At 54.9% G+C, this 13,503-nt stretch overlaps 1 protein-coding gene across 1 annotated transcript in view; it reads right to left on the bottom strand.

Moving 5' to 3' along the window:
- Window positions 1-340: 340 nt before the first annotated feature.
- LOC133351684 (NUAK family SNF1-like kinase 1) overlaps window positions 341-13,503 on the bottom strand; it is a 63,698-nt gene continuing 50,535 nt past the window's right edge. The window contains exons 4-7 of the mRNA XM_061567085.1: window positions 7,196-7,261; window positions 5,834-5,953; window positions 5,132-5,264; window positions 341-4,113 (exon numbers count right to left, since the gene is read on the bottom strand). Of these exons, the coding sequence (XP_061423069.1) occupies window positions 2,771-4,113; window positions 5,132-5,264; window positions 5,834-5,953; window positions 7,196-7,261 (1,662 nt within the window). The 3' untranslated portion in view covers window positions 341-2,770. The remainder of the gene's footprint in view (window positions 4,114-5,131; window positions 5,265-5,833; window positions 5,954-7,195; window positions 7,262-13,503) is intronic.

Raw genomic sequence — 13,503 nt, 5'->3', positions numbered from 1 at the left:
GGCGACCTCTGGGTCCACAGGTCCAGTGGTGTGCGAACCACGATCACCATGGCGACTCACAAATGTCGAGCCTGGCAAAGGCTTCTTTACCAACACATTGTCCAGTGCTTCTTACACTATTGCATTATATATTCATCTTACACTCTATTGTATTTATACACCTAAATGTCAACAAAACTCAGTAAAATATGTTCGATGTCAAAAAGGAGATTCACACTTTCGTTTAAAATTCACATCGCATTTTTATTGCAATTTTGCTTCTTTTTTCCCCCCACCTCCCATAACAACACTTCATGTAATCATTCGCAAAAATCCCCACCCCCCCCCCCCCCCAGCATTTGATTGCCCATCCCACATCCTTGCAACGGGTCGCACGCGATGGAGTCGATTGTGCGCGTACTCACACCTTTCCATGGCAGCTGCCCAGCATAGGAAGAGTAGGCCAAATATAGCCGCGAGAGAGAACTGCTCTCTTAGCGGAGGCCCTTCCTCCGACGGCGACACGAGACGAGCGATTGCAGGGGCTGCGCCTTTTACCGTTCTCTACGTCCATCGGCTCGCTGCTGCAACCTGCCGAATATGGGCACAGGCAAACAAATTGTGCCCTTTCATTTCATATCCCCTGTGCAGGAGGCGCGATAACAGGAGGAGCAACTCGAAACGGCCCCTCGATGGCTTTGGCGACTACTGCTACTATTCCGTGATAAGTGCTTTTTCGTCTTCTCTGTTTTCTGCAAAGGTGCAGAGAGCAAATATTTCGACAGTTCCACAACGCTTACCCCATCAGCGATCCTGTACCGAACGCGTACTCTACACGTTTGTGTGTTTAACACGCAGGCGTTCGCGAACCAATATCCATAAGAGGTGTTTGTGTTCCATCGCGTGAATATAAATGCGTCGTTAAACCCGCCACGAGCCGAAACAGTCAAATTGTAAGGTTTGTCACTTAAACAAAACATGCCAATTCGTTATTAGCACATCAGGCGACAACTCGCCTGACGATGCTAGTTGTGATTACTTGCGAAACGTCGCACTCGAATTGTAAATGTCGTGGGTTTACTCTCCAACACACCGGTGTGCTGTACTCGTAACGATTTGGCACGTGTTGTTTACGTGACAAACATCGCTAATAAGTTGTCTGTCGGGTGGTGGCGGGTTTTAACGACACATTTATAGTTACGCGCTCGAACCCAACGCAGCTCTACTATAGATACGTTTGCGTTCACGGCGCAGTTAAGCCAGATGCACTTGCCACCACCACCGAAGCGGGCGAGCACAACATTGTGGGTGGCGGACAGACGCCAGGCTCGGGCCTAGGCAAAGGCTTGCATAGCTTTTGGCACCGTGGAAAAACGACAGCAGCTGGCTTTGGTTAGGATTCGCTCCACTCTTCTCCTGCAGTGCTTCTCCATTCACGGTCGAACCCACGATCTCCTGGTATGGAGGAGAGCGTAGGCTTGATCCCGACCCTGACGCCTGTGTATTTGGAGTTTGCGTGGATTTGTCTCCAAGTCCTCCGGTTTTTCCCTCCACATTTAGAATCAACATGCGTTTAGAGTATTTGGCTGCTATACATTTCCACGCTATATGCCGCTTCGTTGAGCTATCATTTGTGGCCAGGTCGCTTCTGAAAAAGAGCTAAATAGCTCAGTGGGCCTTATCTGGTAAAATAAAAAAAATTGTTTAATTTAGAGTTTAGAATATATTTTGTTTTGGTTTGTCCGAGAATTGTCCGTTCCGAGCTCCCACAGCTCGTAGTGCATCACCCTGTGTCAGAGAACAAACCTCTGGAAGAAGATACTCCAGAACTACTTTAGAAGTCCCTTAAACAGCGTCTTAATTTTCACACACCGTGGGGGGGGGGGGGGGGTCATATCTTTCCATGCACCCTGTAAAGCTTATTTGTCGCATGTCGATCAAAGGTCAAAGTGTCGACCGGCCAAGCTGGCTCGAGCCTTAGAGTGGGTGGCTCAGACTCGGAAAGCGCGCGAGTTTAAATCCTGGTCCGGGGGTTGACTCAGCCGACCCATGGTGCGTCCAGGGGGAATTAAAATGAGTACCACTTCGTGGCAGTCTCATTAGGTCTTCCATGCCAATCAAGCCACACAGCTTTTATATTTATGAGATGGGCAGATGCTCTATAGGTTCTAGATGTGTGTGTATATATACACGTGTGTGTATATACACACACACGTGTATATATATACAAGTCATTACGCATTTGCTATACGTGTAGCAACAGACACCCTGGGAACCCTTTGCAAATGAGATGTTCCATCTCAAGCGACGATCCAGGTGAAATATTTGAATAAATAAAACAATAAATGCCAAACCCAATTTGATATTGCTGATTTTTGTTTTGTGACCAAGGCCAAAACCCATAATAAACTTGCTTAACACTTGCAAAGTCAAAATGTAATAATCACAGGTAGCTGGGCTGAAACCCGGAATTGAACCCAGAACATAAGCGGGACTGACCCGGCCACCAGGCCACCTCTAAAGCTCCTGAAACGGCGCACGAGTTTTTGGTTACGAACTCATCCACGATTCGTAAGAAATCGACTTGGGTTTTTTCCCCACCCGCCGTTTAGTTACCGTTTACAACTTTCCCCCCCACCCCCCGCCGAGCCTCCAGTAGTCGTTGCAGCGTTTGGCACAGATTACGCGTGAACATACGCGGCGATAAAAAATAAAACAAAAATTAAATTAATGCGATATCGCGTGTCCACGCGTGCGTGCGTGGGCGAGCGTCCGAGCGACATCCTCGAAGTCAAATGAGCCTCGGACTCAACTGCAACACTCGCTCATAAGTATTCATCGCAGAGGCGTCGTCGTCATCATCGTCGTCATCGTCGTCATCGTCGTCATCGTCTCCATCAAACACCGAGTCCTCACTGGGCTCTCGGCTCTTGGACGGTCTCAGGCCGATCGTGGTGGCGGCGGCGGTGGCGGCGGCGGTGACATTGCGCCCGTCCACAACACCTTCCTGAAAGTCCAGACAGTCGAACGACTCGCTTGACAGGATGCTGTCGTCGCTCATCACGCTCGAAGGGCGACTCTGAAGACCGCCTCCGGCACTGGAGCCCCGCTCACCGCCGCCCCCTCCGCCGCCCCCAGCATCGCCGAGCAGGAGCAGATCGCCGAGCGATCGCGACATGCGCGCTGGCGGCGGGGCCTCGGCGCCGAGGCTGGCGGGCCTCTGAGAGAACTTGCCGTGGCGTTTCAGGATGCCCTTGTGGCGCAACACCACGAAGCCGCTGCTGCCTCTGCGCGGAGGCGGGGGCGGCGTTGTGAGAATCGAGCGCCAGCCGCCGCTCCCGTCCGGCTCCACGCCGCCCGTCCGCACCGCCAGCAGCACCGTCATGTCCAGCGAGCCGCTGCGCTCGGGGGACGAGTAGTAACCGCTCTCCCGCTGGCCCCCGCCACCTGCGCCGCCCCCGCCGCCGTTTTTGAGGATCCCCTTCCGCGGCATCTTCGCGGTGCCGCCGGCGGGCGCGGCGGGGTGGCACTGCGAGGGCGACGGCGCGCGCTTTGGCAGCTCCGCGTCGTCTGGGAAGCTGCAGCGGGCGCCGGCGGCGGCGGAGGAGGTGTAGCTGTCGAAGCTGCGTGCGGCCGGCTGCGAGCGCTCGGCGAAGTCGCTGCGCTTCTTCAGAATGCTCTTGGGCTTCCGCGCCGGCGCCCGAGCCGCGATCGGCTGGGGGTCGCCGCCAGCGCCGCTGCCGCCGGCGGCCTGAGTGTGGGTAACGTCGTTCTCCTTGCGCGACTTCTGCAGGCACCGGGCGGCGGGCGCCGATCCCGCCGGGCGAGCGGCGACACCGGCGCCGTCTTCCTCGCCGTTGCGCTGCCCGCCGCCCGTTGCCACCGCGGCCGCCGCCGCCACCGCCGCCGCTGGCGCCGCCGCTGCCTTCCAGCGCTGGTGAGAGTCGAGCGCCGGCTGCGGGTAGGACCAGCCGCGGGAGCGGGCGGGCGAGCCGGTGGGGGGCGCGCGGGCGTCGCAGTCGCACAGCGAGCCGCTGTGACCCCAGTTGACCCACCAGTGGCTGGCGATGTCCTCGATGCTGGCGCGGCGCTCCGGGTTCACCATGAGCATCCAGCGGATGAGGCCGCACGCATCTGGGTTCGTGCGGGAATGCGGGGGGAGGGGGATGGGGGGCGTGGCAGGGGGGAGGGGAGCACATGTTTGTTAACGTTAGGGATAGAATCATTCATGGATTGAAATCTACACGAATGACACGTGTTGGATTGTGAGTTTGCATTAGAATCAGTTGTTTTTGATTGGCGTATTTTGTGAATACATTTGTAGATTTTATAATGAGTAGGCCAGGGGGGAAGGGATTTAGTGAGAGAGCAAGCAAGATGGTGAATGAGTGAGCGAGCGGGTAAGCGAATGAGTGAGTGAGCCGGTGAACAAATGAGTGAGTGAGCATTTGAATGAGTGATTGAGCAAGCATGGCAGTGAAGAAATGCATGTGTGAGCCAGTCGGTGAATGCATGAGTGGGTGGGTGAGTGACCGAGTGAGCCAGTGAATAAATGAGCAGGTGGCTGAGCGAGCGGGCGAGCAGGTGAGTGAGCGAGCGAGCCGGTGAATTAATGAGCGAGTGGTTGAGAGAGTGAGTGAGCCAGTGAATGAATTAGTGGGTGGGTGAGTGACCGAGTGAGCCAGTGAATAAATGAGCAGGTGGCGAGCGAGCGGGCGAGCAGGTGAGCGAGCGAGCGAGCCGGTGAATTAATGAGCGAGTGGTTGAGAGAGTGAGTGAGCCAGTGAATGAATTAGTGGGTGGGTGAGTGACCGGGTGAGCCGGCGAATAAATGAGCAGGTGGCTGAGCGAGCGGGCGAGCAGGTGAGTGAGTGAGCGAGCCGGTGAATTAATGAGCGAGTGGTTGAGAGAGTGAGTGAGCCAGTGAATGAATTAGTGGGTGGGTGAGTGACCGAGTGAGCCAGTGAATAAATGAGCAGGTGGCTGAGCGAGCGGGCGAGCAGGTGAGTGAGCGAGCGAGCCGGTGATTTAATGAGCGAGTGGTTGAGAGAGTGAGTGAGCCAGTGAATGAATTAGTGGGCAGGTGAGTGAGTGAGTGAAGGAGCCGGTGAGCGAGCGAGATGCCCGGGTGGGCGACAGGGCGGCCACTTACCGGAGGGCTGAGTGGGCTCCTTGTAGTCGCCGCTGCTGATTTGGCGCACGAGTGTGCGGTGGTCACGCCCGTCGAAGGGCATCGTCCCGTACACCAGCGTGTAGAGCAGCACGCCCAGGGCCCAGCTGTCCACCTGCCAGCACACGAAGGCAAAGATCCCCCCCGTGTAGCCTAAACAGACTTTTGGGGCAAGTGCTGTTAGCGAGGAGTAGCACCTATGAAGGCCGGCACTAGCACACCTAGAGGGGGGGGGGAGGGGTGGCCAGTATCATGCCCGGCCGCCTTTGTCTCCCCAGGAGCAATGTTTACACAATCAGAATCAGGATATTTTTTCTGGAGGAATCCAATGAGCTATAAAGCTCTTTTTCACAGATGTCCAGTATGGGCGGGTCAGAACGTTACAGCGACAAACGTCGATCCCGCTGGTAATGACATCCAGCGTCATTGGGCGATTTTGCCAGAATTCAAATTGTAAATATTGTGGATTCACTCTTCAACACACTGATTGGCACGTTTTGTTCACGTGACAAATCTCACCAATTGGCTGTGTCGGGTGGTGGCAAATTAACGACACATTTGCACTCGCGCGATCTCACCCCCCAAAAAAACCCTTCGTGATGAAGCTACATAGCTCAGTGGGGGCCTTACCTGGATTCAATCAAATTTAAAATTAAAATAAAAAAGCCAGCGTAAAAACCGTACCTCGGGGCCTCGGTAGGGGCGTCCGTTGACGATCTCGGGCGACGCGTACAGGGGGCTCCCGCAGAACGTCTGGAGCAGTCGGTCGCCGTGGAACTTGCTCGAGAGGCCAAAATCCGCGAGCTGCCGGGACACGGGACGGGGGGGGGGCGGAGGGGTAGATGTCAGTAAATGCAGAGAGACGTGGGGAAGGACGTGGGCAGATGTGGGGTGATGTGGTCAGATGTGGGAAAGATGTGTAGAGACGATGTGGAGAGATGTGACAAGGTGTGTGGTGATGTGGAAAGATGTGGAGAGATACGAGATGTGCGGCGATTCAGGGAGATGCGAGGAGATGCGGGACGAGGGATGCACGTGCACGCATCACCGTTGTACGGTCAGACCTGGGCCTGATCGTACCGGTCACCGCTCACCATAACCGGATATCGAAATCTGGCCGGCAGGTTCGAAAGTGCAGTGCGCTAACCACACCGTATGAACGTGTGTACGTTGAACTTCTCTCGCACCCTACGTAGCCAACCGTGCTAATCGGAGGTGCAGGGCGAAGGACAACAAACTAAAAACCGTGCCACCGCTCCGCCCGACGAATATTTTGCTTCACTGGTTGTAGTAACACGTTCCTTCGGAGTGGGCAGGTAGGAACTTGGTTGGACAGCGCATTTGTGCTATCCGTGTCACGCGGCGCAAGCTGCGTGGGGCGGCACGTCACGTGGTGCTGAGCCCGCCCGAAGCGCTCTATGAAATATAAATCGAGGGCGGGGCTATGCACGACAGACAGACAGACAAATAATCCCTGGTGGGAAGTGTGGAACTGTTGTTCCTACCTGCATTATTATTATCATCATCACGGCTACCACACTTGTTCACCCAGGAAGGTCCAGCCACGTTTTCCCAATTCGGAAGGGGGGTGGGGGGGGGGCACGATTGGCATGCGACCAATTTAACGAATTTGGACCGTGACGCTGGTGCACAATGGCCTACTCCTCTACGAATGACGTCGGGGGGGGGGGGGCGGTGGGTGGGGAGTGGGGGCATGGAAATCTTTAACGCCCTCTGTGCAGTAGACGGCAATTTGTTCGTGTGGCCGACACGCCGGTGATATTTAAAAGCCAGCGAGCGAACCAAAGCGGAAGCAATTTTTATTTTACCACCCCGTAGGCCCACCGAGCGATGGCGTAGCTCTCTCTCGGAAGCGACCTGGCCACAAATGATCGCCGAAAGAAGGTGGCTCGTCGTGTGGAAATGCACGGCAGCGCAAACGCTCTGAGCGCGTGACGTTGACTCGCGGTTACCGGGGAGGGCGGCCGGGATCGGACCGCGAAACCTCTCGCAACAAGCGACAAGGGTGCAGCGGCAGCAGGTTACCTTGATGTTGTTGTTCTCGTCCAGGAGGATGTTTTCTAACTTCAGATCTCTGTGGACCACACCGTTCTGCGGGGGTGGGGGGGGATGGGGGTCAGAGGAGAGAAAGCGTTTAGTTAAAATACGGAAAACTAAACTACCGTTTTTATTTTTACCAGGTAAGGCCCACTGAGCTATACAGCTCTTTTTCAGAAGCGACCAGGCCACAAATAATAGCTCAACGAAGTGGCTTATCACGTGTTAAGTATATAGCAGCCAAATACTCTGAACACATGTTGAGTGTAGGGGTATAACCGGAGGACCCGGAGAAAAATCGACACGACCACGGGGAGAGAGAGAGAGAGACGCAAATTCCAAATGTGCAGGCGTCAGGGTCGAGATCGAACCCACGACTTCCTGTATACCAGGCGAGGGAGTTAACATCTCGCCACCGCGGTGGAGGCGGCCGGCACTTAGGCGGTCGGAGAACGTAGAGGCGGCGCCGCTGAGAACCTGGGGTTTATTACCCCAAGTTTCGGCCGCCTGTGCGCATCCCGTGCGGTCCCACGTCATGAGCAAGAGACTTCGTTCGTGGCTTTTAGAATGTGTGGGAAGCTCCCCGCTGGATATGCTCTGCAGTGATGTCACCGAGGGAGGTTATTGTTTGTTTTCTTCACTCACTTTTATTTCTCATTGCTGGGATAATCGCCACATTCAGTGACGGCCCAAGTGTTATCCGGTGGTTTTATGTGCACGGTTGCATCTACGTATGTTGAACTTCTTTGGCACCGTACGTAGCCAACTGTAATAATCGGAGGTGCGGGGGAAGGACAGAAAACTAAACACAAAAAACTGTTCTAGAGAAATGAGTTTTCAATCTATGTATAAAAGTGGATAGATTTAAAAGTGCATAGCTCCAGTGGCTTGAGCACACAGCTTCATTACGAAACATTAAGCAGACAATATACACGCCTCCTGCCACATACATGTCCCTCCAAATGACACGTCTTAGTGTTTTTTGTACACATCTAAAATCGGCAACACGGCCTTCCTTCTGTGAGCGACAATGTTTCACCAGCGTCGATATTATACCCGGGTTCGACACTCGGGTTTCTCATCAGCAGCAGAGTCAGGCTCGCCTTCAACCCAATAGCTGGTGAATTGCCAGACGGTTACGGGCAATGACTGGTTTCGACATTCAGCATCTCATCGGCAGCAGTCAGGTTCGCGTAAACCAATGGCTGGTCAACTAACAGATGTGGTTTCGTGGAGCTGGCCGACACCCAGACTCAATCCCAACATCTTGGCATCGCTGACTGGGCACTCAGACGCACCAATTATGAACCCCCCCCCCCGCACCACCCTTTCCACTACCCCCCCACTCCACTACCCCCACCAACTCAGCACCCGACCACCTCACTAACACCGCGGGGTGCCGCCGCCGTCACACACGCCGAGAGAGCGAGTCGCGTTATCGTTGCCCGCAGGCGGCAGGCCAGGAGGCAGCGGCGGGAGATGCGATACTCACCGCAGACTCAACACACCCCCCCCCCACCACCGCCAACACTCACCGTGACGAGGGTCAACATGGCTCGCACACTTACAGCCGCCACGAGGCCACCGGGGCCACAGGGGCCACAGCGAGGACGTGTGGATCGTCGTCAGGGCCAGGACTGAATCTCTCTCTCTCTCTGTGTTTTTATTCAAATTCCTTCCTGTGACCATTGACCCGCCACGCGCGTGGCGCGACGATGCCCACAATGCATCGTTGATTGATTCACCTCCGCTATTTCAGAGCTGCGCTCTCTAGCTGTGAGTTACACAGCTGCAAAGAGGCCAAATCGAAGTTAAAACGAACAAAACTGTTCATTGTGGCATGTAACTAGGCGGTAACGCACACAGTGAGCCCTATGGATTTAATTTCCAAACTAACTAAGAGGACGTTTCATAGCGCAGCAGTATTGCGTTTCAACCATTATAAAGCTGCGTAGACAGGACCTAATTACTCACTCGAGTAATTATGTCCCGCTAACTTGGCCGGCTTGGAGTTGGGATTATCAGCGCGTGGGGTGCAAGGTATGACTATCAATAATAATGACAATCCGACATTCGTCAAGTCAATTTGAGTTCTGCTTACGTACACCGGTGCCTTGCTGGCACAAAATCTACCACCCAAAGCGCCACCGTCACATTAATGCTCAACACAAACTTAAAAAATTCTAAACAATGAGAAAATATATATATATATACAGTACTGACACTACGTATTATTGTACACTTATATTCCTATCATCCTATGGAGATGTTCAGGCTACAAGTCAGGCATGAGAAGGATGTGGCGTCGCCAAAATAATTCCCGGAACACCGTTGCGGACTGTTCCATCTGGAAATAAGCACTGTATCGTTACAACTGCATATACCGCAATAGCCCCGATGTGCATTTTTCACCTTTTCCGTCATTTCTCAAATACGTCGTTACTTTATTATTAACACCGCTACCCGATGTGCGTCGCCTCAACCCCACAGCATCGTCCGTGCTTTCTCGTCATCCGTCGCCTCCACCACCTACCCCGTGTACATCGCTCTCTGATGGACGTCGTTTCGATATTCGCCGTCGCACTTTTCGGGAACGCACGCAGGATGTAAACCGAGCGTATTACGGTACGCATATATATGGCCAGGTGGCCCAGTGATAGAGCGAGTCGCTCGCAATCGGAAGAGAGCGAGTCGCTCGCTATCGGAAGATTGCAAGTTTAATTCTTGTTTCGGTGGTGGTTGGGTGCGGGGGGGGGTGGGACTCAGCCCATCATCCTTCTGGGGGCCTATAAAATGAACACAAGGTACTTGTTAACAACAGTGGTCAGACACGCCAAGTCCTGCAGGAACGTGGAATTCCCACCACTGACTCACGACTGTGAATGCTCTGTTACGGCAGGAAATCACTTCATCATTAATATATATTTATTGTTTTTGGATGGGTGGTGGGTGGGGGGGTGGCCCGGCCCTTAATAATCCACCCAAACTCCAAGGCCTCGGGCGGAAGAACCACGGCGTCCTCCCGACAAAAGCCCCTGAAGTTGAGACGGCCCGGGGTCAGAGCGGCTGCGGTGGCGGGCAGACCGAGGCGGAGGGGGCGGCCGCGGGAGTCTTTGGGCGGCGTTGGTGAGCGCGCCGAGCCTCTCGGCGGCGTTGCACACGCAGACAGCCGAGACAAACCACAGCCGTCTGTTCAGACGTGGGCGCCCCAAGTAGGTTCAAGGCGCAGCCCTGCGATTGGTTTCTCACAACCATGCTGGCGGAATGGGCCTTCACTAGACGGGGGGGGGGGAGGTCTGGCGCTCCAGAGGGCCCCCCCACTCCCGGACGGTATTTAGCCTACTCCTCCGCCGCTGTACTCGATGTCTTTGAAGAGGTCGGGAGTACACACACTTTACCCCGCCACACGCGTGCACATTGACGCCAAACGATTGTAAGTTTACTTGCGAGCTGGGGCTAATGTGGTGAGACAGGAATGCTCGCTCTCTCCTCGCCAAACCCCCCCCCCCACCACCACTCCTGTGTCCTGTGAGTAACGGTCGAGAGAGCACGTCCAACAAAGGAGACGGAGCGGTGAAATCGGTCCGAGTGAAGGTGCTGTGCGGATTGTTACATCGCTGTATCGAGACGGGGGGGGGGGGGGGGGCGGCAGCTTGCAGAAGCCGTCATCCAGCAGTGGACTGACCATGACTCATGATGATAAATGATGAAAAGGTATCGTAATGTACAGTCCTTTGTCAATGCACTGTTGAATGAAGGCTTCCCAATGCCGTGTCTGTCTTGGGATTTTGACTTGACCATACATCACCATGCCGGCCAATGTGGATTGAAGGGGTTGAAGGGGTGCACCAAGGCCCTGATATTTCACGCGCCGCGTCAGGTACTCGTCAAAAGGGCGAACCAGCCCAGGGGATGGCCCCAGGACCGGTTCAAATTTCACTCGCCGCTGATGTTCAGCCATGGCCAGGAATCGAACATGCATGTGGCGCGGGAAGGAACTAGAGACGAGCGGGAAGGCAGCGACGCATTAAGCCGGCGCCGACAAATCGCCCAAGATCTACGGTCCTCTACATGTATATATACAGGGTGCTTCAAAACAATGTTAACGCTAATATGGGACTATCCGAAAGAAAAACAATTATCGGAAGTGTTCACATTTTTTTGAAGCACCCTGTATATTCATGTGATTATCGGATTAAACGCCCAGCGCGCTCACCACTGACACTTGGGGATGCCCGGTTCGCCGGCGTGTCACCCCTGCGTGAGCCCAACTCAGAGGAAAATCAAGCGAAAATTTACATATATTGAACTTCTTTAGCCAATATTGAGAATCGCACTGTGCTGTGGAAGGACAACAAACTAAACACAAAAAGCAGTTCTAAAGAAATGAGTTTTCAATCTACGTTCAAAAGTGTCATAGCTCCAGTGGCCTCCTAATATCGGAGGAGCATTCCAGACGGCCGCAGAAGCGCATGTGAAAGCGCGCGATTTCGGTGACCGTCTTGGTTCAACGGTTAGCCAAAAGCCGCTGTGGAGATGGGTGGATGTAGAATGTGTACGCAATGACGCGGGCGAACATGATGCAGCAGCAGCAGCACTCGCTAGGCTGTCTAGCCGTGTGCGTGGGTGTTGCGAGCAGTACCGCAACCGCCGCACCTTTGATCCGAAGTCGGCCGTAACAGCCACCAGACAATTGGGCAATCGGCCCGCAGTGGAGGGGGGGGGGGTCATAATGAGAGACTCATTGTAAACATGAGTGTGTACATCCGTGTCAGGGCCGGGACAGGGAAGGCCACCTGGAGGTCGTGACCTCCGACTTGAGTCTTCTCACCGCCGACTCTCTCTCTCTCGGATCGTGAGCTAATTCGAATGTCGAGAGTTTTTACTTTATATATATTATATATTTTTACAAAGTCACGTAATTGTCATTCATCGGAGCTTTTGTTTTAGACGAGGCGAGACACCGTGCGGATATTGAATCACTTTTGGAAGGGACATCCGATTTTACAACAAAAATCAGGGCAGAGGAGAGGAGGGGTGAGCCAGGGAAGGAGGGGAAAGAGAGGGGGACGTGGGTGGGGGGCACGTGCAGTTTATAATCGTTATAATGAGCAGGTAAATATTGTTGCTGTTGTTGGGTTTCAATGGCCTTTCGCTAACCAGTGGGGGGGTCCAAGCCCCACACTGACCGCCAGTGCATTTCACCTAGAGGCCTTGCATTGGTTGCGACGTCGCCGATTGCCCACGATGAGAAGTCGCCAGATCGATCGGCCACAAAGTCGCCGATCGCTTACGAAGTCACCGAACTCGTCGTCCGAGGATTACCTCTCCCGCCACGATCGCGCTCCTGCAACTGCGAGGACGTTCGGCCGCGAACGAGCGTCCCATTGCCGCCGCCGCCGTCGCCACCGCCCCCGGCGAACGAGACACCGGTTTTGCGCGGCGCTCCGCCAAAGTTGTTCACATTCCACCGTCGGCGCCCCTCTCGACCGGAAATTGACGCCCCCCCCCCCCCGCCCAACGTACACATTCGCAGCGGTAGCAGCGGCGGCAGCATGACAGGCGACATCACAATTTGGCGCGTCGGCAGAGGGAAAAAGCAGAACAACCCTGAAAGAGAAGCGCCCGCCGATGAAAGGTGGCACCGGAATATCGGACGGGGTGGGGGGTGGGGGGGTTAGAGGCAGTGCCGGCGGGGGGGGCGGGCGACGGTTCTGAGCGTTGACGAGCGGCGGAGACGACGGCGGGGGGGGGGGGGGCGGGGGGCTCTTGGAGAAACGAAGGAACCCGCGGCCGCAGGGACAAAGGACGCAGGGATCGCAGTCAATTACAGACAGCCGAGAGCAGCAGCGCGTACGTTGCTCGTTCGCAGAGGTTCGGTGCCAGCGGCCGCCTTGGTGAATGCCGCGTGTGAATTAACCTGGGGAGTACGTAGAGGCGAGGAGAGTGGAGCGAGAGGGGAGAGGTAGGAGAGTGCGCGGAGGGGAGCAGACTGAGGCAAGAGGGGAGAGGTAGGAGAGTGCGTGGAGGGGATAAGAGTGAGATGAGAGGGGAGAGGTAGGAGAGTGCGTGGAGGGGATAAGAGTGAGATGAGAGGGGAGAGGTAGGAGAATGCATGGAGGGGGTAAGAGTGAGATGAGAGGGGAGAGGTAGGAGAGTGCGTGGAGGGGAGTAGAGTGAGATGAGAGGAGAGAGGTAGGAGAGTGCGTGGGGAGGAGTAGAGTGAGATGAGAGGGGAGAGGTAGGAGAGTGCGTGGAGTGGAGCAGAGTGAGGCGAGAGGGGAGAGGTAGGCAGG

The sequence above is a fragment of the Lethenteron reissneri genome, chromosome 38, assembly GCF_015708825.2.
Source record: "Lethenteron reissneri isolate LAM-NWPU_2019-01 chromosome 38, ASM1570882v1, whole genome shotgun sequence".
NCBI lineage: Eukaryota > Metazoa > Chordata > Hyperoartia > Petromyzontiformes > Petromyzontidae > Lethenteron > Lethenteron reissneri.
This window is presented reverse-complemented; position numbering and strand designations above follow the sequence as displayed.